The sequence below is a fragment of the Notechis scutatus genome, chromosome Z (genome assembly GCF_049901735.1).
Source record: "Notechis scutatus isolate UNSWTSFEM ecotype Mainland chromosome Z, rNotScu1.2, whole genome shotgun sequence".
Taxonomy (NCBI): Eukaryota; Metazoa; Chordata; class Lepidosauria; order Squamata; family Elapidae; genus Notechis; species Notechis scutatus.
Genome location: NC_142025.1, coordinates 135,172,891 through 135,196,196, shown reverse-complemented (window position 1 = coordinate 135,196,196; position 23,306 = coordinate 135,172,891). Strand labels below are relative to the sequence as shown.

General features: G+C 40.5%; 1 protein-coding gene across 1 annotated transcript in view; it reads right to left on the bottom strand.

Annotated features, from left to right (window-relative positions):
- CNOT3 (CCR4-NOT transcription complex subunit 3) overlaps positions 1–22,909 on the bottom strand; it is a 49,360-nt gene extending 26,451 nt beyond the window's left edge. The window contains 7 exon segments of the mRNA XM_026682351.2: positions 1,242–1,370; positions 3,999–4,088; positions 8,161–8,235; positions 8,515–8,582; positions 8,984–9,058; positions 11,265–11,312; positions 22,819–22,909. Of these exon segments, the coding sequence (XP_026538136.1) occupies positions 1,242–1,370; positions 3,999–4,088; positions 8,161–8,235; positions 8,515–8,582; positions 8,984–9,008 (387 nt within the window). The 5' untranslated portion in view covers positions 9,009–9,058; positions 11,265–11,312; positions 22,819–22,909.
- Between the last annotated feature and the right edge of the window lie 397 nt (positions 22,910–23,306).

Here is a 23,306-nt window from a genome sequence, read left to right as displayed (position 1 = left end):
ACATCCTGTAAAGACACCACTTTCACAGCCAAACATTTCAACTTTTCCCAATTTCCAAGCATGAACAGAAAACAGTCCTTGTAAATAGCTTCTTCGCTGTTAGAAAACCAGGCCAGGTTGTAATTCAAATCATTACCTTTCCTAAACTTTTTTTTTTAAATAAAAAATCAATGGGCCCCCACAATGGATGAACGGCTGCAGAAGTGGATGGGAGTTAGCAGAGATGGCCAAACTGATCGCTTTGATTAAGGACAAAAATAACAACTGCTTTTCTTTGTACTTGGAAACCGCTTCTGGACACTGTGCTCGAGGTGGGGAAAAAAATGAGACTTTGACTTTGGGTTTTATTGATTAGATAGGTTATAGAAATGGCTAGCTTATACTATTGTGTAAAAGTAAAAAATTGAGGTTTGATGTTATTTTATTCTACTGCAGTGAAGGAAGTTGGAAGTCAACACCTTTTTTTCTTCTTTTCTCCACACTTTTTCCTTCTCTATTTTTCCTACTATTTTCTTTTGTATTTCTGTATCTTATAGTATTGATACATAAATAAATAAAACTTCGGTTAGAAAAAAAAAATCAATGGGCCAAGAGATAGAAATGCACAACTTCTGTTAACAAACTGCCATTCTCCAACAGCATGGACACCCCGAACCTATTCCCCAAACTACATAAGGTCACGGATAACTGATATGAATTGAGTTGAAGAAACTCCCTGTGGGCTCAGAGGAGAAAAACAGATCCAGATGGACCTCCAAGGTCTTTTCCAGCCCTAGGATTAATCCTATGGCCAGCTTCAATCTCTGTTCTGCGTTCAACGAGTTCATTGAATACAGCTGCATTCTTCTCATCACGCAACTAACTGTCTGTTTAGCCGAGGGTCATCTTCATCACCAGAACTTTTCTCCCTTATTCAGGCAAGAGAATTTCTTTTCAGGTTGTCATGAGACTTTTTGCCACAGAACAACCAAAATATTCACAAGAGTCTCTTTCTTGGAAGACCAAAAATCCTGGCTTCATTCTCTTAGAGGAGGGGATGAGGAAAAGGGCTCTTTTAGATCTTAAGACCGTCAACTACAGCAAGATCACATAGTTTCAAGATGCTCTTTGTTCTATCTAGTAACTTCTGGTAAGTAACTTCTAATATGGACCCTTTTATATTTTCAGTCTAGTTCTGCTCCCTGCTTTCTCCAGAAGTTGCTTTGCTAATCCAAACCAGCCACATTTCCCCCAGTTCTCACCGTCAGCCACTGCCCAACTTCCTCTTTCTCCTTCTGGGCTGGGTCCACTTTCTGGGCCAGGCCCAGCCCCTCTTTGGAGTAGGCTTTTGTCTTGGTCTCACGTTCCACTACCTTGAACCGCTCCATTTGCTGGAAAGAGAGATTGCAATGTTTCCATGAGTTAAGGCAAACAGGAAACAGTTCCCAGGAGGGCTCAGAATCCAGCCCCTAGCAGGAGTTTTCTAACATTGGATCATTTGAAATGCACGTCTACGCTGCAATAAACTTTTTAAAAAATTAAGTGCCCTGATGAATATAATTTCAACCACCATTTTTGATCTGAAAGGAGGGTGGGAAAACCCCAAATGCTTATGATCAAATCACAGGGCTCCTGCCATATGTAAAATCTCTGCCGCTCTCAAATTTTCAGAAGTTGTGTGAACATATACAATGCCACTGTTTGTACTAGGCAGCAGAACCAATTAATTTATATTGGACTCCTGAGCTTGGATGTTTGCCTGCAGACATTTCATTGCCCATCTAGGCCATGAAGGCATCAACGGTGTTGTTATCTACAGTACTTGGGTGCTGAAACATCTGTAAATAAGCAAACAGCAAAGCTCAGAGAGCACCAAGGACCCCCCAATTCAATCCTGACTTACATATATTTTCTTCTATTGCAACTAACTTCTGGCTCTGCTTCAGGATAAGCAAAGTCACTACAAAGACAGGATGAATGAATCTGCAGAATAAATTCTGGAGTCTGAGGTGGTGATTGCGTCTCACTGCATGTCCCATAAATTCTACATCTTTGGGAAAGTTTAAGCCACAAAGATACTATTAAGCTGTCCTTTTCATTTTCTCTCCCTTCCCTCATGGTAACCAGTCTGGTGGCTTGAAAATCACTAAACAGGTGGGAAGAAATATTGGGATGTGGGGAGGGACACAGGATTAATTGGATGTGGATTTCTGCAGTCTCCCATCGGTTGGAGAGATTCTTAACCAGCTTAGGAGAACCTGAATGCTGCAAAAAGAAGCAGCAATTGGATTGCAGAGCAGATTAAAACCAATTGGAGATCTCAGACCATTTAAATACTCGTAGATTAGGTTTCAAAACCATCCTTAACCTGGTATTGATTGGAGGTGATGAATCTTGTCCAGAGATAAATTCTACTGCCTATCCTTGGACTCAGAATCTTAGTCCCCTAAATATTAGGGATTCACTATATTTCTTCCTATCCAGAAATCTTGGATAGGATCCTAAACTGTTGTGGTTACTTCCTTAATAAAATTCATAAGCTTGTTTTGTCTACAATGCTGAGTTATTCAAATAAGTAAGCCAACCCAAACTAGTGAATCTCATTAATATGGTGCTACTACCACAGGGGGATTGATTATTTTCCTAACTGAAAGTATCAAAAGAATGGTTTTGCCAGGCCCATCCAGATGCTACTAATACTCTCACTGTTGTGCCCTATTAGGTAAAACGATGTGTCATATGGCAACAATTTTTGAACCAAAGTATTTCAATGGGGCGAATTTACAGAATGTATCCAATATCTGGGATCCAGGACCCCCGAGGGAAGGAAATTTGGGGAAACTGAAGTTGCTTCAGTGCTACTGGCTGCTGCAGCACTCAAATGACCTACATTTTTAATGTTTCATGACAGTTTCCCAGCCAGCCTTGCAATCCCTCGCTCTTTCTCCCACCCAGGAGCAGTAGGGAAGGGAGAGGAGAAAGGAAGATTTCAGATGCTCCCCACCAAATTCCCACAAAGAAATTCAATCAGAAAAACAGCAGGAAGTCAGAAGTCACTCCTGCTTCTATAGCTTTTTTGGCTGCTCGCAGTCTTTCTGCTTCTCCATTTAGGAAAGGAAATATATCTGAAACAGTTCCCCAACAGGATGTGGGTTGTCTAATTCAAGTGTTTATTAATATGTTAATATTTAACTGCTTCTACAGAATACTGACACTATATATATATCACAAAAAGACATTTTCAGTCACAAAGTGAATAATGAGTATTGTCCACAAATACGCAGAGCAGTATCACATGGAGTCATGTAGCACAGAAAACCACCCCGAATCATGAACGATACAGCAAATATGCATTTTTGTTCCTGCAAACAGATACTAATGATCACCAACCATCAGTGTTTTAATCACAGTGCTTGGATTTGACACTAGAAAAATAAGACAAGGAGTTTTGTAAGAGTGCCTTCCCCCCTCCCCCCACAAAAAAAATTATAAAATGTCTACTGATTCAGGTTGCCTAGAAAATACAAGATACAGCTTGATCCTTGCAAAGTCCCTTATTTCAAAGCCTCCTCTCTCAAAGTTTAGGAGACATTCCACAAGCACTACCAGTTAAACCCTTAAACTAAGAAGGTCTTACCATCTATCCCATGTTGTCACTCTAAGGAAGGTTGTGTGGAAAAAGGTCCTGGGCTCCCCACAGAACCCCTTTTCTGTCACTTATTCAGCTTAAGTAATAAGTGAGATGGCCAGGTGGCTCACCTTTATGAGGTCACACTGCTAGCAGCCAATGACAACACTGTTAAGGAGGAGCTAAGCATAAAAATATCAGGAAGTCTTAAGTGCAAAAGCTGATTTGAGCTGGTAAGAACTAAGCCTAAAACTGGACAAAATTAAACCTGGTTCATTTAGTCTTCAAAAACCACAGAATTTCCTTGAAAAACATCAATTTCACCAGAACTTTTGCTCAGCACTGACACATAATAGCTAATAGAGTCTTTTCTCTTTGTTTGAATTTTTACCGTCTCAATGAGTTTCCGGTTGTCTATTAGCTGCCTTTTGTCTTTAATCTCATTGGATGCAACCCATGTCTTGATCTGGTCCCGCAATCTCTGCAGAAATAGAAAAGTAGTCCCACGATCAAATTCTGTTCCCTTTATTATTAGATCTTCCCAGCAGAGACTAGTCCTGATAAGTAACACTCACAACGGTGAAACATTTTAGAACAGTCTTTACCAACTTAGTGTCAACTAAACATATCAAATTCAAATCCCATAATCCACAGCCACCCAACAATCATGGTGATTATTAATTATACAAACTCAACACTTCTGGGTGTCTTCAGGTTAGGGAAAGCTTACGATGATAGAAATGCTTCCGGGTGCAATTCAAGGTGCTGGTTATCACCTTTAAAGCCCTTCGTGGCTTTCGGTCTGGGTTATCTAAGGAAACATCTCTTGCCAGTCACATCCACCCGACCCATTAGAGCGAGGAGGCAGGGAATGCTACGGGTCCCACCCCTGAGGAGATACACCTGGTGAGACCCAGAAGAAGGGCCTTCTCCATGGTGGCTCCCTCTCTCTGGAACATCATTCCCCCAGAGATTAGAATGCCACCCTCACTAATACTCTTCTGGAAGGCACTGAAGACCTGGTTCTGCCAGCGGGCCTGGAGAATCCACAGTGGGATGGAGCCCATCAAATGGCTAGCGTGATCTGCTGTCATCAGGAAGGGGTGGGAGTTGGTTTTTGTTTTTTTGTTTTGTTTTTTGTTTTCCCAAATTTTGTTCCATTGTACTTTACTAATTTATTTGATTCTTTTTGTTAGTTTTTATTGTTTTTATTTTTACTTTTATTTTTATTTTTAAATATGGCTTTACATTGTGTAAGCCGCCTCGAGTCGCCATGAGCGAATAGGCAGCAATATAAATTAAATAAATAAATGGTCAAACATATAGACTTCATTTCTATACCCCTATGCTATAGAGGTACAGACAGTCCTCGACTTATGACCACAATTGACCCCAAAATTTATGTTGTTAAGTGAGACATTTGTTAAGTGATTTTTGCCCCATTTTATGACTGCAATTGTTAAGTGAATCATTGCAATTGTTAAGCAAACTAGAACGGTTGTGAAGTGAACCTAGCTTCCTCATTGACTTTGCTTGTCAGAAGGTCGCAAAAGGGGGTCACACAACCCTGGGACTCTGCAACCATCATAAATATGAGCCAGTTGCCAAGTTTTTTGATCATGTCACCATGGGGATGCTGCAATGCTCATAAGTGTGAAAAACTGTCATAAATCACTCTTTTCGGTACCACTGTAACTTCGAACAGTCATTAAATAAACCGTTGTAAGTCGAGGACTACCTGTACTTGATCTATGGCCACAATTGGGACAGAATTTCTAATTAACAACTAAGTGAGGCAGTTGTTACACCTGTGTGAAAAAGTCTTGCACGCTTTACGGTTTATGACATTTTTTGGATAGGCCATTGATTTTATGATATTTTATGCTAACTGCTATGCAAATATTGATATATTTAAATAAATACTGGTGGTTTTTAAATGAAAAGCATAAGCTTTTTGCAATTTGGTGCTGTTTGGATGGGGATTGTGAATTTTCTTGCATGCTTACAATGCATGCTTACAATGACTATCAAAACAGATTAACTGATGCATACCCAGTGTTGCAATTACTAAGGCCGATGCTAGTGTTTTGTTAACATTTTTATTGTTTGTGGCCCTAAAAAGGAACCTTTAGGTAAGCAAACATGGTTACTAATATGAAATTGGCCAGCCCTTATTGCTTGTCACCAGCCAGCATCACTTTGGCATAGACTGTATAAGCCTTTGCACATGATCTTTGGTGACAATGTGGTCCCAGGCTGCAATAATGGATTCAATCAGCTCCTGCTTGGTCTTCGGATGCTTCTTGCTTATTTCGTAACCAATCTTGGCCCCAAGTCCTCGACTGGGTTCAAATCTGGGCTCTGAGCTGGCCAATCCAGGAATTGAACACCATGCTTCTTTATCCACTGCTGGACGGACTTGGCTCAATGACAAAGAGCGTTGTCATCCTGGAAGTAAAAGTCCTTCCTTACAAGTTGCTGAGCTGAAGGAAACATGGTCTTTTCCAGGACTTCAACATACTGCTTAGAATTTATGATTCCCTGCACAATTTGTATCCGACCAATACCAGAAGCAACAATACAGCCCCAGATCTTCATGTGCAATGGATGCTTCACAGATAGATTCAGGCAGTATGGCCTAAATTCTTCAGCTGGAAATCTTCTGACATACTTATTTGATTCCCAGTCAAACTGCTCTCGTCACTGAAGATGACCTTGGCCCACTGTTCATTGGCCCACTTGGCATACTTCTTGGCCCACACACGTTGACGAGAGCGGTGAGCATCTGTGAGCAAAGGTTTACTTCAAGCCCTGCAGCCTTTGAGCCCTCTGGCAAGCAGTCTGCGATGCACTATGCTTGTGCACACTTTTACATCACATTTCACCCCAAATTCTTATAATCTGAGGTGAGGTGAGCTTCCTGTCAGCCATCGAAATGCGTTGTCGAAATGATCTTGATGTTTTGTCGACTTTCTTGGAGAGCGGAGCCTGTCATCAACTGAACCAGTTATTTGGTATTTTTCAACCACTCTGCTCAATGTGGTGCGATGGCATTTCACTCTCTTGGCTATTTCTGTATAGGAGTAACCCTCTTCATGAAGCACAATGATGCGATGCTGCTGCTCAGTACTGGTGAAAGCAAAGGCCTTCATCCTTGCCCGCAGCCAGAGCTAAATTAAATTTCTCGATGCTTTTTATGGCTATTGATAGTCAGAGAGTATGACAACATTGATTGGCTCATAGATTTAGCCTCTGTGCATTTTGATTGGTCAGCCAAAGCTTGCTGCTGATTGGCTACTTCCGATCCTAACATTCTCAAAAATTCAAGTTGTGTTTGTTTTAGCACATAAACTCACTCAAAACCTTAAAAAGACTTTGGTTATATTAATAAATATTATGCATCTCAATCCGATTACAGAAATTTTCATCAAAGTATTAATTTTGTGTGGTTTCTATGAGTGAAAAGTTGATTAAACATGTAAATAGTTTAAAACTGAAAGCATGCAGAACTTTTTCACATAGTTGTAAATGAGTCATACTCAACTTTGCAATATTCTGTGCCACCGTTAAACAAATCATTGCAGTTGTTAAGTGAATCACATGGTTGTTAAGTGAATCCAGCTTCCCCCATTGATTTGGCCTATTGGAAGTTGATTCGGAAGATTGCAAATAGCAATCATGTGACCCTGGACACTGCAACCATTGTAAATAATGCTGGTTGCCAAGTGTCCACATTTTCATGCTCATGTGATAAATGCAAGAATCAGTCACAAGCCAGCTTTTTCAGTGCTTTGTAACTCCAAGTAGTCAGTAAATGAACGGTTGTAAGTCAGACTACCTTTAACTATTGGATTTCACTTTCTGCTGTTAGAAGCCAAGCAACCAGCAACTCAACATAGCTTGCTACCTCTTTCCTTTCTCGTCACTCAAATTCTGCTTTTTCCAACATAGTTGTGAAAAATGTAGGGCGTGATGATTTTAACATGTTTCCCTGAACTTCCAATTATTTATCTGAATTTTTATTATTAGCACTTCTGAGTTAAATAATCATAGCGGAGAATGGAGGGAGCTGTCAAAGGACATTTTGGAACACATAGTCTGAAAATATCTTAGACCTGTAGGAGATGACCGGGATGAGCCCAAGGGAAGGGTCAAACGTGTCATCAGTCATGAATCCCTTCCTGCCCACAAGAGATCTAAGTCCCGCCCACCTTGAATTCCTGTGACTCTTATCTATCTTAGCTTGGATTCTGGCAGAGACCTTAAGCTTGCAATAAATCTTTACACCCATTTGATCTGCCTGGATCCCCTGATTTCCTTGGAGCTTGACAAGACTCTTTGGCAAACGGAGGGATTCTGATTCGGTCTCCGGGAGAGGAATGCAAACACTGCACTGCAATTTGGCAAACTCCCCCATCCCCTCTTCTCATCCAACAAAAGCCTTTTGGGGGCAACATTTCCCATCTGCCTTTCCCTGGATTTCAGGCTATTCCCCATAACTAATCACTCGAGATTGGGTTGTCAAAGAATACTCAAGCTTGGCTCATTCTTACCTGGAGCTTCTTAATCTCCTTTTTCAGATCGGCTTCATATTTCTCCTTCTGATTGGCATTCGCTGCATTATGGAGCTGTAGCAGAGAGAGAGGGAGAGAGAGAGAGAGAGAGAGAGAAGAGAGAAGAGAGAAAAAATAACCCCAAGATGTGATCAAGGCTGGAGCTCACAACGTCATGGAAGAAGTGGAGGGCAAAATCAAACTGGATAAAGGAAAAGCAGGAGCCAAATGGACTTCTTCCCTCCTCTCCCTGATCCTCCATTCCCAAAAATAAAATCAGGACGAGGAACTACATCCGGTGATAATCACAGAGTTTGGACAGAACCCAGGCAGAGAGATGACAACAGCCCTCACCTTCTGCCAGATATCTTCGAACTGCTCCACACCCTCCGATACCTTTTTGAGACACCGATCGATCTCACCTGCACGAATGGGGTTGGGAGGGGGAGGAAAAAAGATAAATTAGTTGAAAGCAATCACAGGAACTAAAAGGTTCATACCTTTCATGAAGCCTAAAAGGGGAAGAAAGACAATCGGAATTTTGAAATGCTGCCTGTTTCTCCTTCTTCCCGAATTCTAGCACCATTGCCCCCATTTTATTGATTCCCTACACCAACAGAAAACCTAACTCTTTTCACACTTCCCTAATCACATACCATACTCCTTTGGAAAATACAGCATCCTGTGCCAGGTATTCAAAGTAAGAATCCTGCTTGCCTTTTGCTCAATTTATGCCCGCCTCTTTCTTCTCGCTAGTCTCGGTGAACAGACCTTCTGCTCTTCTGCTACACAACCAGGCTCCTAGCCCAGCCACGGAGCTTACCTTGTAGCTTCCTCTTATCTGCCATGTTTCCTTCACTATAGGGGGGCTCTCTTCATACTTTATAGAGCGTTGACACTTTTAAGGAGAACAAGCAGAAAAAAAATTACAAAAAAAATAAGGCAAAGAAAAAAGCAGGTGTACTAAGGCTATTTTCCTTCTACATCCCTCCACCCCCACCCCAAAGTCTACTCTGAAACAGAAGCCATAAAGTAGAAAATCAGAGAATGAGGTATAGGTGTAGTCCTCAACTTACAACAGTTCATTTAGTGACCGTTCAAAGTTACAATGGCACTGAAAAAAATGACTTAAGACCATTTTCACCCTTATGTCCATAAAGTCATAAGTTGCAGCATCTCAAAATTCACGATCAACATTCAGATGCTTGGCAACTGACTCATATTTATGATGCTTCCAATGTCCTCGTTCATGTGATCAACCTTTCGCCATCTTCGGATAAGCAAAGTCAATGGGGAAGCCAGAGTCATTTAATATCCATGTTACTAAATTAATTGCAATGGTTCCTTTAACAACTGTGGCAAATAAGGTCATCGACTGGGAAATACTCACCTAATACATGTCTCACTTAGCAATAGAAATTTTGGGCTCAATTCTGGTCATAAGTCAAGGACTACCTGTACTTTTCCATTCTATGTCCGGAAAACTTTTTTTCCGTGGGGTTTTGCCAAATAAAGATACAGAACTTCTATCCCTCCCTATCGCCCACAAAAAAAAATATCCATAAAAATCTACCTGAATAATAGAAAGGTTTGCAAAGAAAGGAGAGGAAAAAAATAATACCAGGAACAGCTTGGTAGCACCTTTTTTGAATAATGGATGTTGTTAAAAAGCCTGAATTAGGGCTCATAAAAGCTTATGCCTTTTAATGAAATGTGTTAGAAAAGATGCTACCAGGCTCCTCTTGAAATTGTAGGCCCTCCTCCTCCAATGTCTGCAAAGTAAAAAGAGAGAGAGAGAGAGAGAGATGGTAGGAAGAAAGGAAAACAGAGAGGGGCTTTTCAGAGATGCTAAAGGCATTTTCCCCTCCCTCAGAGGTAAGAGCCTGAACAGGAGAGGCCAGAGAATGGCATTTCTAGATGGGAGAGATTTGGAGAGGATTTCAACAACATTGCAAATTTTCATCTGCTCCCTTCACTTTTGTCAAACCATCTTTCTTCAAGAAGAAAGATGTTCAACTGTGGCAACTTTAAAACCCGTGGACTTCAATTCTCAGAATCCCCCATACCGGCTGGGGAATTCTGGGAGTTGAAGTCTATTGGTCATCAAGTTACCAAAGTTGGACATCCCTGTTTTAAAACAACGTATTGTTTTTTTTTTGGGCTGATCTCAGCTCATCGCCCATACTGACGTTTTGGAGTGGGAGACAATGTGCTTTCAGAAGCAAAAAACACAAGGAAGAAAAAGAGCCCACCCACCCCTTTCAATCATGGTAACCAATTTTGAGCCTTAAAGAGAAACTATCCCTTTCCTTTCTCATGTCTCTTTAAGCCAGGGGTCTTCAAACTTGACAGCTTTAAGACTGGTGGACCTCAACTCCCAGAATTCCTCCTCCAGTCACGTTAGCTGAGGAATTCTGGGAGTTGTTCTGGGAGTTTTAAACTTGCCAAGTTTCAAGACCCTTGGTTTAAGACATCGGATACAAACAAACCCTGAATGGAAAAGAGGGTCTGCCGTTGGCCCCCATAACATCCCCCAGGATGCATTCCTCAGTAATCTCACTTTTTAGAAACAGCCTCTCAACAGAACCCAGAATTTATGTTGCTAAGTGAGACATTTGTTAAGTGAGTTTCCCCCATTTTACGACTTTTCTTGCCACATTTGAATCACTTCAGCCATTAAATTAGTAACACGGTGGTTAAGTGAATCTGGCTTCCCCATTTGCTTGTCAGCAGGTCACAAAAGATGACTGTGAGGCTCTGCAACCATCATAAATATGAATCGGTCAAGCATCCGAATGTAAATCACATGCCATTGTAACTTTGAACCATCACCAAATGAGCTGTTGTAAGTTGAGGACCATCTGTTGGTTACACGGCTCTAACGTCTTATTTCCTCAATCGGAAAACTAAACCAAACTAAGGATGAAAATGAAAGGAATCTTAAACGAAAGCCATACCTTGAATACACATATACAACTGGAGCATGAAGGACATCTTAAGCACCAACAAGCCGCTGTTATTTCTAGTCTAAGTTATTCAGCAGAGCAGCTTTAGCTGGGAGGCCCTGGGGCCTTCTGAAGAAAGCAGATCAATCTTGCACTTACCTAGAGGCCCCTGGGCACTTGCTGTTGACCTATTCTCCAGCCACGTTCCTATAAAGGTGAGAAAATATATGGCTAGTAGGAGGAACCAACCTTGCTTTCTTCCATGCCAGGGAGCTTGAGAGAAAATCTATACAGATCCCCATGGCTTAATCAACATGCTATGCTAACTGGTTGCTATTTGGTTGAATGCCTTTTGCAAACTCAGCCAACTGGAGGAAGAGATTTTCAGTATATATTTCTTTTTATTATTATTATATTATTATTTTTCTTTCTCTCTTTTTTTAAAATTTTTATTGGTTTTTAAAAACAAACATTAACAAACAAAACATAAAAACATCAAATCATCTTCCATATATGTACATACAGTGTGCCGGTTGGTTTACAAATTGTTTTGTGCTTCCATTTCGTAGTCTTCGATTACAATTACATTGCATATGATCTCATATTGTCAATCAAAAATTAAATACCTTAGTATCATTATTAATCTATCATTTGACTATACTTTAATTCATTCATGTTTTACAAGATAATCATAATTTACTTAGTTGATTTTATAACAGTTCATATTATCATCCCAATTTTCAGTATATATTTCTGAGACATGTTTATCCATAGTTAACTGAGCCATGGTTCATGGATTTAACCCAATTTTTCTAGGGCTATCTAGCAGACTCGACTCTGAATTAACCATGTTTTAGCCCAATGTTCTGCATAAATCCAGCTGATACAGAATTGGATAGAGAACGGAGCACAACAAAAACAGTAGTTTGTCCACCCCCCCTTCCCCCAAGATAAGGCCTAGGTCACCATCCCTCACGTCTGCAGTATTTTTCTTCCTCCCTGCAGGCTTTCAGTGCTTTTAAAAGCCACTGGCCATGCCAAAGTAAGCAGGTTAAGCTTTCCCTGCTAGGCAGAGAATCAAGCTGGCAAGCCTTCCAATCACTACTGTGAACAGCTGCTTGCTATCTTATCAGTGATAAGAGAAAAGCCACGCGCATCTCTCTTTTTCTTCACTGAAGATGTGCTAATAAATGAGGTGCCTGTGGGAGAAAGACTGGTAAGTATTAGGGACTAACTCCCATGGCTTAACAAGTTTTTGTTTCCTCCTTCCCTCCCTCCAAATATCATGAAGCTGATGTTTTCCTTCTCTTTTTAGAAAAGCCCAAAGTCTAGCTCTCATAATTTTTTTCTAAAGCCTATTGCATAAATACAATAGCATCCCGACGTGATAAACTGGACAAGTTCATACTTGGAGAAATATTATATGAGGTGGATCCCCATACTTTTTTTTTTAAAAAAAAAATAGTCCCTAAACTTAAAACATGGTATATAAAATGATTAACCGGATGTGTGCCTTGCTTTGTTATTTTTCAAATCTGGTAGATTTAGGCACACACAGAAGATACCATTATCAGCTCATCCAATCATTATGTTCTAGATAAATCTGAACTGCTAGAGTCCATTTCTTTCCCCAAATTCTCTTCTTGGCTTGGCATAAATTTCCTGAAATTGTTCTTCCAGGCACCTTCCTTTTCTGCTAATAACCAAATTCCATCCCAAACTTGTCAAGGGAATTGTGGGTCCAAAATAGCTCTCCCATTTCTGTCTTCATCCTATGCAGGCAATCCTTCCTTCATGAACATGAGTTTGTACACAAAATATAATTGGGTCTAGATAGCTTAGTATGTGTGAGAACCCAGTTTACTGTGGCTTATTCCACAAATTATGGCTAAACATTGGCTTAATGCACAAATCTAAGAATAGTATAAAGCCATGGGTGATCAAGGGAAATTCTGGCTAAGACATGATTTGCTAATCAATCAAACCTTAGCTTGGGCAACATAGTGATCCATAAATAAACCACAGTGACTGGGCTCCTACATTTTAAGCCAAATTATCTAGCCATATTTTAGTCCAGTGAACCCAACCTCTGATAATCAAAGGCATTTTGTTTTCACTCATATGTACTCAGAACCATATTACAGAGTTAAGGAAAAGAATGGATAATAAAGCAAGCACAAGATACATTCACACATTATACATAAAGGCTTACTTAACCTTGGTTTACTAAATAAGTTACTATTATGCACAAATTTAAACTTTCCAGTAATGTTGAAAAATAAAACTCCTAGAAAACAATTCAGAAAACTTTTCCATTTTTTTGGGGAAGTGAGCAGAAGGGAATTTAAATATATGAAATACTTATGTTTAGCATTCTTTGTAGGTGTAGATAAATGGATGCTACTGCCAATGTTTATCCCATTCGCAGGGATTTGAGAACTAGTGAAGGACAGGCCACAATCCAGCAATCTCTACATCAATAAGAGGAAGGAAGCCTATTATCAAAGATAGGCTGAGCCCTTCCTTCTCATGTAAAAATAAATGTCAATGCCTCTTATACTTGGTATTTCAGAGTTATACTCTAGTATACTATATGATAATGTAATTAGTCTTACATAAAAGTCTTATGATATAGTTTTCATAAATCATTTGGAGGTAAAAATTAAGAAGCAACTTGGGGACATTTCTCTGAAAAACCATCAAGCTACGTTTAATAATCCATTAAGAAACAAAACAAAAATATGAAGGAAAAGAGTAGGAAAGCTTCCCCCCTCCAATTTTTCATCCCCCTCCACCCTAAACATGAATGTGCCTAACACATTAAATCAGGAATGGATAACCTTGAGACCCCAAGACTTACAAAGCCCCCCACAACTCTTCTTAGTAGCCCCATTAGTTAGTTACCTGTGACTGCGGTTGCCAGAAATACACATCACAGCTCTCTCCCATTCCAAGGTGGGGAGTAAATAATACATACACAGACTAAATAGGCATAACGCAATCCCGACTCCAGCTACTGTGCTTCTCACCTCACCCATTACAGCTCCAGCGACAAAAAGGCTACTCACCCCGCTCTAAAGTATAAAACTGTTTTGCAAACCACATTTCCTGGTTCACCCAACACACTAAATCACAAAGAATGAAACCTGGCTTTACTTCGGGGGCGTTTAGTTCTGGGAGCCCGGCTAGATAGCTGCCCCTTCCAAATGGCCAGGTTTCCACCTAATGGGGGAAAACTGTATTTATACCTCTAAGATCAGACTTTGCAAAAGAAGAACCTTCCAGTTACGGTTTCAACCAGGCTGGGCCCTCTTGCTCTGCAAACCCCTCTTCCTCTCTACTGAGAGGCAGCATGTAAATCCTGCTAATTACAGGAAGCTAGGGTGGAGAGTGGACCATGAAATCTGCCACTGGAGGAACAGAGCTACTCTTTCATTCCCCCCCACATCTCCCCCATCTCCCCAATAGTTGTTCCAGACCATTAAGAGCAGCTTAATTTGCTGTCATTTAGCAAGTGTGGATCTCCCTTTGCTCCCAGCTTTACCTGCCAATTTTGCAAGCTATTGCTGTTAAAGGTTTACTACAAAGGTCAGGTCAATTATTCTGAGTTAGCTGGCAAATTCAGGTTAACATCACAGCCATCTTAAGACTTCAGCTCCCAGGATTCATCATCAGCCCAGATGGGCTGTAGCAGAAAATCCCGAGAGCTTTTCCACACTTTGGAAAAGCTGGGGAAGAAAGCTGATCTATTTAAAAAAAAAAAAAAAACTGGCTGAAAGGAGGATTTTGTTCAGAAAACGGAGTGATTTGTCCATCAACAGGCAATTTGGTTAGTGCAGTGTTTGTCCTGCTGGCTGAGGAGCTATGGAAGCTGAAGTCCACACATCTTAAAATTGCCAAGGATGGAAAGCACAGTAAAAGCACATAGTGGATATTATAAAAGTGTATGCCAACACATCTGGAGGACACTGAACTGGAAAATGATACTCTGTGGGATAAGCCCTATGAACTTTAGGAATTGGGGATTTTGCTACAGATTTCCACTTTGCTTATCAAAACACTTAGTTAACAGATACCAGATAAATCAGAGTTGAAAGGGACCTTGTAGGTCATCTATCCCAGCCCCCCCAAGCAGGAGACCCTACATCATTTCTGACAAATGGGAGTCCAATCTCTTCTAGAGTCTCAAGTGATGGCGCTCCCACAACTTCCGAGGGCAAGCTGTTCCATTGGTTGATTGTTCTGTCAGAAAGTTTCTCCTTATTTCCAGGTTAAATCTCTCCTTGTTCAGTTTCCACCCATTATTCCTTGTCTGGCCTACATGTGCTTTAGAAAACAGCCTGACCCCTTCCACTCTGTGGTAGACTCTCAAATATTGGAAGACTGCTATCATGTCTCCCCTGGTCCTTCTCTTCACTAGACTAGCCAAGCCCAGTTCCTGCAACTGTTCATCGTATGTTTTAGCCTCCAGTCCCCTAATCATCCTGGTTGCTCTTCTCTGTACTTTTTCTAGAGTCTCAACATCTTTTTTATAATGTGGTGACCAAAACTGGATGCAGTACTCTAGGTGTGGTCTTACTAAGGCTTTATAGAGTGGTATTAGTACTTCCCTTGATCTTGATTGTATCCGTTAATACAATTTAGGATTGCATTGGCTTTTTTTGGCTGCTGCTATATTTTTATTTTAAATATACTTACACCTACTCTATTAAACAACTTAAGTGGTTTCCTAATATCCTAAATTTTAATGGGAAGCTTACTTGTTAAGGAAACAGTACACAGCCAAACAATTCTAGTATTTATCAAAGCTTATAGGTTCACCACTGAGAGTCAAGTGTGAAGCATCTGGCAGATGAAAATAAAAATTAAAATGCAGGGCCATCTGAGTACTTAGAACATGAATTTGTGATTGCCGAAGTATCAAACTCCATTCCCAGATCATTTTGCAGAAAGAGCTTTTCATCAACCAAAACAATAGAAAGAAAAAGCGCTTTAACATGGTTTTGCTTTGTTCACACAATATGCTAACCTGTGGCTAACTGTACTATGGTTAATTGAAATGCCCAAATTCACTTTTGCTAAACTAAAATATAGTCAATTCATTTATGGATCAGTGTGCTGTATAAATAACAACATGGGGTGTGTGAATATCCAGAGCGCCACAAATTTACCATCCACATTTTAGCTAACTGTGTTAGGTAAACTAGGAAACTATAAATCTTTCTTGATCTACAATAAATTATTCAGAGGACACTACTCCAACTGTCTCAAATCACTTCCTACATATCCTGTTTTAGGAGCCGTTTCAAGCTTTACTTAAACTTAACAGTGACTTAGAAAGCAGTTTTCTGTTATTTAGGAAACTTTTTTTTCCACTTCTTAAAAGAATTCCTGACTGGTTTCTGAAGAAAAACAACAGAAACCCTCCTAGCATACAAAGCTACATTTAAAGGGTAAATTATTTACTGTGCAGACCCAAATACTTGACCTGAGTCAAGTGGACCAAGTTTAAAACAAGGCAATTTAAATCAATGATTTAATTTGCCTAGTATCAAGGCTAATTTAAAAATTATTTCCAACTGTTTTAGGTTTAGTCCTAGCTACATCTCTGAATTCAGAGACTTGAACTGTTCTTTAATGTGCACATTAAGTAGTTGCTAGAGCTACTGAAACATATCTACCCATCCATACACAGACACACACAAAGGAGCATAAATCCACGCTTCCTGCTTGTGCCTTAGGCCTCTTTTGCAGATGGATTACTTTTTATTACTTCACAGAAAGTCAATGTCTGTTTGCCATGTACCAACATACCTCCTTGAAAATACAACCATGAAGAAGAAAATGCTATTAATTACTGGGCAGATTAGTGTTACTCCAAGGAAAGTATGTCTTAATTGGCTAAAAGCCAACAATGCAACCATATTTATTCAAGAGATGATTTGCATAATATTCAGTTAAGTGCACGATCTATTATACAGATGTGTATACCCAATCTCTACATTTTGCTCTAATTCATTTTTTTATGTGGAAAAATAGCTTAACTGTAGAGGGGGGAAGCCATTAATATAAAATTACATTTTTAAATCAATTATCCACCATCCAGTTAACTCCAACAGATTTTCCTATATTTTTTTGAAGGAAAATATAGATGGAGATCACCTTGAAAATGGTGCTTTATTTAAAATACTAAAAAAAAAAAAAAAACCCATACTGAGGGGCTGATTGATTATAACTGCTGAAGAAAACCAACCGAGGACAGTGGAAAATTTAGCTACCATTTTATAATATCTGACTGATTAAAGATAGATAAAACAGGAACATCCCCATTTTCTAAATTCCCAGTGATTTAGAAAAAGGAGCGGAGAGAAAAGGCAAATCCCCCCCCAAATCAGTGGAAGCAAAAATGAAGCATATATGTTGGATTAAAATCATAATATCAGACCAGGAAAGAACAACCTGATGACCTCTAAAATATTTGTAATTTAGCTCCCATTTGTTTCAGCCAACTGAAATTGAAGCCAACTGGATTGTAGAAATTGTAGCCTAAAACATCTAAAGAGCAGCAGCCCTCCATTCTTACTCCGAGACAATATTATAAGAATGAAGGTGCTGCTGATTTTAATTCCTGTAATATCTAGCTTGCTGGCTGGAGATGATGGGAAACACATCTGAAAGGCAACAGGCTGGAAAATGCTGTAGTAATACCAATAAATAGCAAAATAAACTGCAGAAATGAGCAATAACAGATGTACCTCATAACCCTACTTCCGTAGGTTGTTTTGTCTTTTCTTTTTATCCTATCTCCATTATACACCATTGTCAAAACTTGTGGCAGCAGAATCTGAAAGTTTACTAATCTGTTATATGTAGAAACACTTTCTTTTCTCTATCCTGCCACCACTCAGATTTCCCTGTCCAGCAATGATGTGTTTACAGCACTGTTTCTCAACTTTGGCAGCTTTAAGATAGGCGGACTTCAACTCCCAGGATCCCCTTAGCATGGCTAACTTGGGCATTCTGTGAGCTGAAGACCACACATATCATAAAATTGCCAAGATTGAGAAACATGGGCTTACAGTATGGGGTTTTAAGAGTCTTGCTTTATCTATTCTCTCTAGACTAACGTATTTAATTCAATCCAAGAAGCTGATGGCTTGCTGTAAAATACAGGTCAGAAGCACTGTCAGGATTGGAATTACCCTATACTGAGATATCTGGAAGAAAAAAGATGTACAGCTTGAAGAGCGGGAATTGACTCTATGGAAACAAGCTTAACTTCAGAAACGAAAACTATTCTAACTGTCCCAATATGACAGTTAGTCCAAAGGGGACTTAAATTTTTCATGTTCCTCATTCATCCATTATAAAATGAGACAGATATTTTTTTTTTTACAAATTTTGCCATCTGTGCATTAACCCACAAGGGCTTACAAAGTCCACTTCAGCTTGATTTTCATTTTGATACAGCTAACAGAGTAACTGAGTTGGAAGGGACCTTGGAGGTCTTCTAGTCCAACCCCGTTTAAGCAGGAGACCCTATACCATTTCAGACAAAGGGCTGTCCAGTCTCTTTTTGAAAGCCTCCAGTGCTTGAGCGTCCGCAACTTCTAAAGGCAAGTCATTCCACTGATTGTTCTAACTGTCAGGAAATTTCTCTTTAGTTCTAGATAGCTTATCTCCTCAGTTTGCACCCATTGTGTCTTATCCTGCCTTCAGGTGCTTGGGAGAACAGGTTGATCTCCTTTTTTTTTCTGTGGCAGTCCCTTAGATATTGGAACACCGTTATCATGTCACCACCAACCGGAAATACCTAATTCGTGCAACCGTTCCTATGTTTTAGCCCCCAGGCCCCTAATCCTCTTTGTAATTATACAGTTCCTCATATTCTCCTTTATTCAGATAGTCTAAGCAAACCAGTGTTAAGATATGGATATTAATGGGAACTTGCAGCACATACCTTGGATACAATTATTGCAATGACAAATAAGCCTGAAATGCCATTTGCAGAGAACAGGGTGTTGTGAAGGGGTAATAAAGAATTCTTCAACCAGAACCCAATCCCCAAAACATTTTTCCATATTTTCTTAATGTTGGCTCCCATATATATGGCAGCCTTCAGGGTGTAGTACCTTTTACTTTGCTGGCATATGACCTCTCAGAAAATATGTCTTTTCTTGATGTAAGCAGCCTTGCTTCTCTCAGTGCTAACACTGCAGCAGCTAAGGGACTGAGCTGTGGATTAAGAATCTAGCTTTGAATCTCCTCCCTGTTATGAACTCACTATAGGTGGTCTAATAGAAAATGATTTCTTTCAGGCTCCTCTAAGATGTGGGAATGAAGATATAAAAGGAAAAAGGGGGACATTGACAAGACTGTTCCCTTTTGAACAGAGAGCGCAGTAAGAAACAGAAGCACACAAAGGTTGAATAATATCTTCAACAGGACACGAGACAGCTTATAAAAATAAGAAAGCCTCGCTTCAAGCTTTTGCCAATGTCTAGTTGTTTTATCACTGATCTTTCAAAAAGCCAGAGGACGACCACTGCAGCTGAATGGGGCCAGTCAGAATATCTAGAGAGAACACAGAATCACAGGGCTGGAAGGGACCTTGGAGGTCTTCTAGTCCAATCCCTTGCTCAAGGCAGGAGACTATACCAGGGGTCCCCAAAGTTGGCAACTTTTAAGACTTGTGGACTTCAACTCCCAAATTTCTTCAGCCAAGCTATGCTGGCTGGATAATTCTGAGAGTTGAATCCCACAAGTCTTAAAGTTGCCAAGTTTGGAGACCTCTGCATTATACCATCCTGGTCAAATAGCTGTCTAGTCTATTTTTGAAAACCTCCAGTAATGAGGCACTCACAATTCTGGGAGGCAAGCTATTCCACTCATTAACTGTTCTGTCAGAAAGTTTCTTTTTCTTCTTCTAGGATGGATCTCTCTTTAACAAGCTTCCACCCATTTACTTCTTGTCCTGCCTTCTAGTGCTTTGGAGAATAAATCAATCCCCTCTTCTCTGTGACAGCCTCACAAATACTGAAAGACAGTTATCATGTCTTCCTTTCTCTTCAATAGGCTAGATATACCTAGTTCCCTCAACTATTCATCATGCGATAAAGGGCCTCCAGACCCTTTATCATCTTTGTTGCTTTTCTCTGCACACTTTCTAGGAGAAACTTTTTTTGCATTGTGGTGACCAGAAAGAACTGTACAGATGCGATCCTAACATATCTACAGGTTTTCCTGTTGTCCAAGCAGAGGCTGGATAGGTACTTGTTGCTGATGCTTAAATCTCAATTACTAAATCAGACTGCTCGCTGGATTCAATTATCTAAATAATCTCCTGCAGCCTTATTTTCTACGAAGGATTCTTGAAAGATTTCACAGCCAAAGAATAACTTTCATTGTAGCACAGGCTGGGGGAACACTTAGAGGATCATACAATGGGCATTTGTATATTACAGCATTTCAATCAGTTTTTATATCCAAGGTACAATTGCAAATAACATGCTATATGGAAGGGAAATATGGCATTTTCCTTAGCTCTATGCTTTGTTTTATAGAAAGTGCTATGGTGCTTTCCTGTATCAACACTGTAACTTCAAATAATCTCGTTGAGATCTTATGCTTTGATAGCTTAACCATTTGAAGTATGCTTTCCACCTCAAAGAAATCAAATCATGCAAGATTTTTATTGACTGTATTTTGTAGTGTAACCCAACTTTCTGGATAAAGATACTACAAGCTACCATTAAGTTATAGAAAATGGTCTATCAACCTGGAAATTCAAATCCCACCATAGTTGAGGCTCTATGTATCCTCCCAGGCACTCAATATATTGAACAGTTTGCTTCCTGTCTGCTACTATCAAGCTCAAATGTATCATAGTTAAACTACCTTATATGAAATGAGACCACTATATTGGTCTGCCTGTCTTTTCCAAATGGCACTGGTTTTCTCTGGTCTCAATGGATAGTCCTTCTAAATCTCACATGTAGAAACTCTTTAACTCAACCTTTCCCAATTCAAATCTTTCCAGACTTTTGTATTTTACCACAACTACCAAACACAGTTAGGATAAACAACAGTCAAAAATGATGAGAGTTGCAAGCTAAAGTATCAGATGTTTAGACTGAAGACTCCTGCTTTAAACTGATGGTGTGGAGACTGATGTTGGGGCATTATGAACTTATCTACCCATTCAGATCCCTGAAGTGGTCTTTAGTTATGAATTTTCATCAGAAATACGGCTGGTGATAGTATGAAAAAGTCTTTCTATAAAACAGCAGCATCCAAGTTATAGAAACCCAAGCACAGAACATGGTTCATTTTGAACAATTCTGTCACAAACCAGAACATGGTTTGCTTTGAACAATTTTGTGGGTGGATATGAGCCGGTAAACAGAATTTAAAGTAAGTAAAATAAGCAAATATAGATTTGTTTGCTGAAAGAATCTATAGTGCATTTGAAACTTCAGGATTCAGCAAATATGGCAGGGATTGAGTCTGTATAGCACCGCCCTGTTGATATGTTCAATATTAATGATCTATCAAAGAGGGAGAGATTTCTTAGATTAATATCACCAACAGCCCAGAGTTATAAATATTTTTGGCAATATAGCTTTAACTTTTTAATAACTACACTGTTAAGACTTTCCTTCATTTTTTTTCTTTTGAAATAAACTTTGTAAGGTAAATCCTATTTACTACGGTGGTCTCCACAAGTCTGGGATCCTCCAGATATGTTCAAACTTCATAAACCTTCAACCAGGTAAATCATTTTTGGCAAGGTGATATAAAAAAAACTGTACTACTGTTATTTACATGCAGAAATCAGGCAGAGTGCAGAATTCTGCATCTTAAAAATTCCGGAAAGGTTTCCTTAGCTCTTGACTTTGTAAATACAGCGTGGAGGCAAAGCCCACTAAAATGTTAACCAAGGAAGAATGCACTGGAAGGAATAAACAAATGAAGATCTATGTATTCGGCATTATCGAAGCGTTTAAGAGAAACTCCACTGACACATATACTTACCTCCCTAAGTTTCTTGTAGTTGGAGAGATCTTTGCCCTGACAGGCTAATGGGCCTACCCCCAATCAAGGAAGGCTACTCCTCCTCTCTGGGGAGAACATTTCTACAGCTTTCTTCTTTCCCTGAGTTACGTCTCTCCCCATGCAAGACTGAAACGGGTTAGGGGTTGTTCTGAAAGCATCCTCTTCCCAGGCAGAGTGTCTGGCCTGGTTGCAACTTTTAAGCGATCTCGCTGCTCCCCCTTGCACAGACTCCAAACCCTCCGTGGGCACCTTCAGCATCACCAGTAGAGAAGATCAGACCTCCCACGGAGAGCAACCCACAGCATCCCACCCCACTCTTCTCCACCCGAGGCTGCCCTACCAGCTGAGCCTCGCCCGCGGGGGCCTAAGGGGCCCCAATGCTTACAGGTGGGAGGCTCACCTTTAAAACCTCAACTCTGCCAGCCCCTCTCCAGGGTCCCACTGATCGTCGCCCTTCGAGGTCCCTGGAGGAGCTCCCTTTCAACGCCAGAGACGCCTCCCCTCCTCGCCAAACACTTACAGGAACAGCATTGCCCTAAACATCGTCCACCCCCTATGGAGCCTCCAACAAATACTTTGGCCCCGCCCCCTACGGAGCGCTGTGGGCACCTGCAAGCCCCGCCCTCGGCTAGGCCCCGCCCCCTCTCCGCTGTCTCACCGGCAGCTCCGGTGTCTCCGGATCTCTCTTACTCTCCTTCTTTTTCCCTCTCTCTTTCTCTCGCCCCCGTCTCTCGGGCTCCGCGGCATCCAAGATGGCGGCAACCTCCCCCCTTTACTTTCTCTCGATCCGCCCTCCTCTGAAGTGCATTGGCTTATCCTCCCGCTCCTCAAGCCTCTTACTGTTTCGATTGGATAATAAGGAACTGGACGGAAGGGGGAACGGGGAGGGTGGGACGACGCGGCGCAGCCGCAGCTGTCATTAACAGGAATGCATGGGGATCTATTTGTCAAGAGGTGGTGTCCTTCAAAGCACTTTCGTGCTACCATTGGCTGAAGAGGCGCAGATGGCTAGCAGGCGTGGTTACGCCTACTACTCCGCGAAAAACAAGCCGAGAAGGCGGAGTTTATGTCAAAACCTGCCTCCTAATGGGCAATAAAAATGTCCCTCAAATCTCACTTTTATATGATTGACTATCGCTTCCTGTA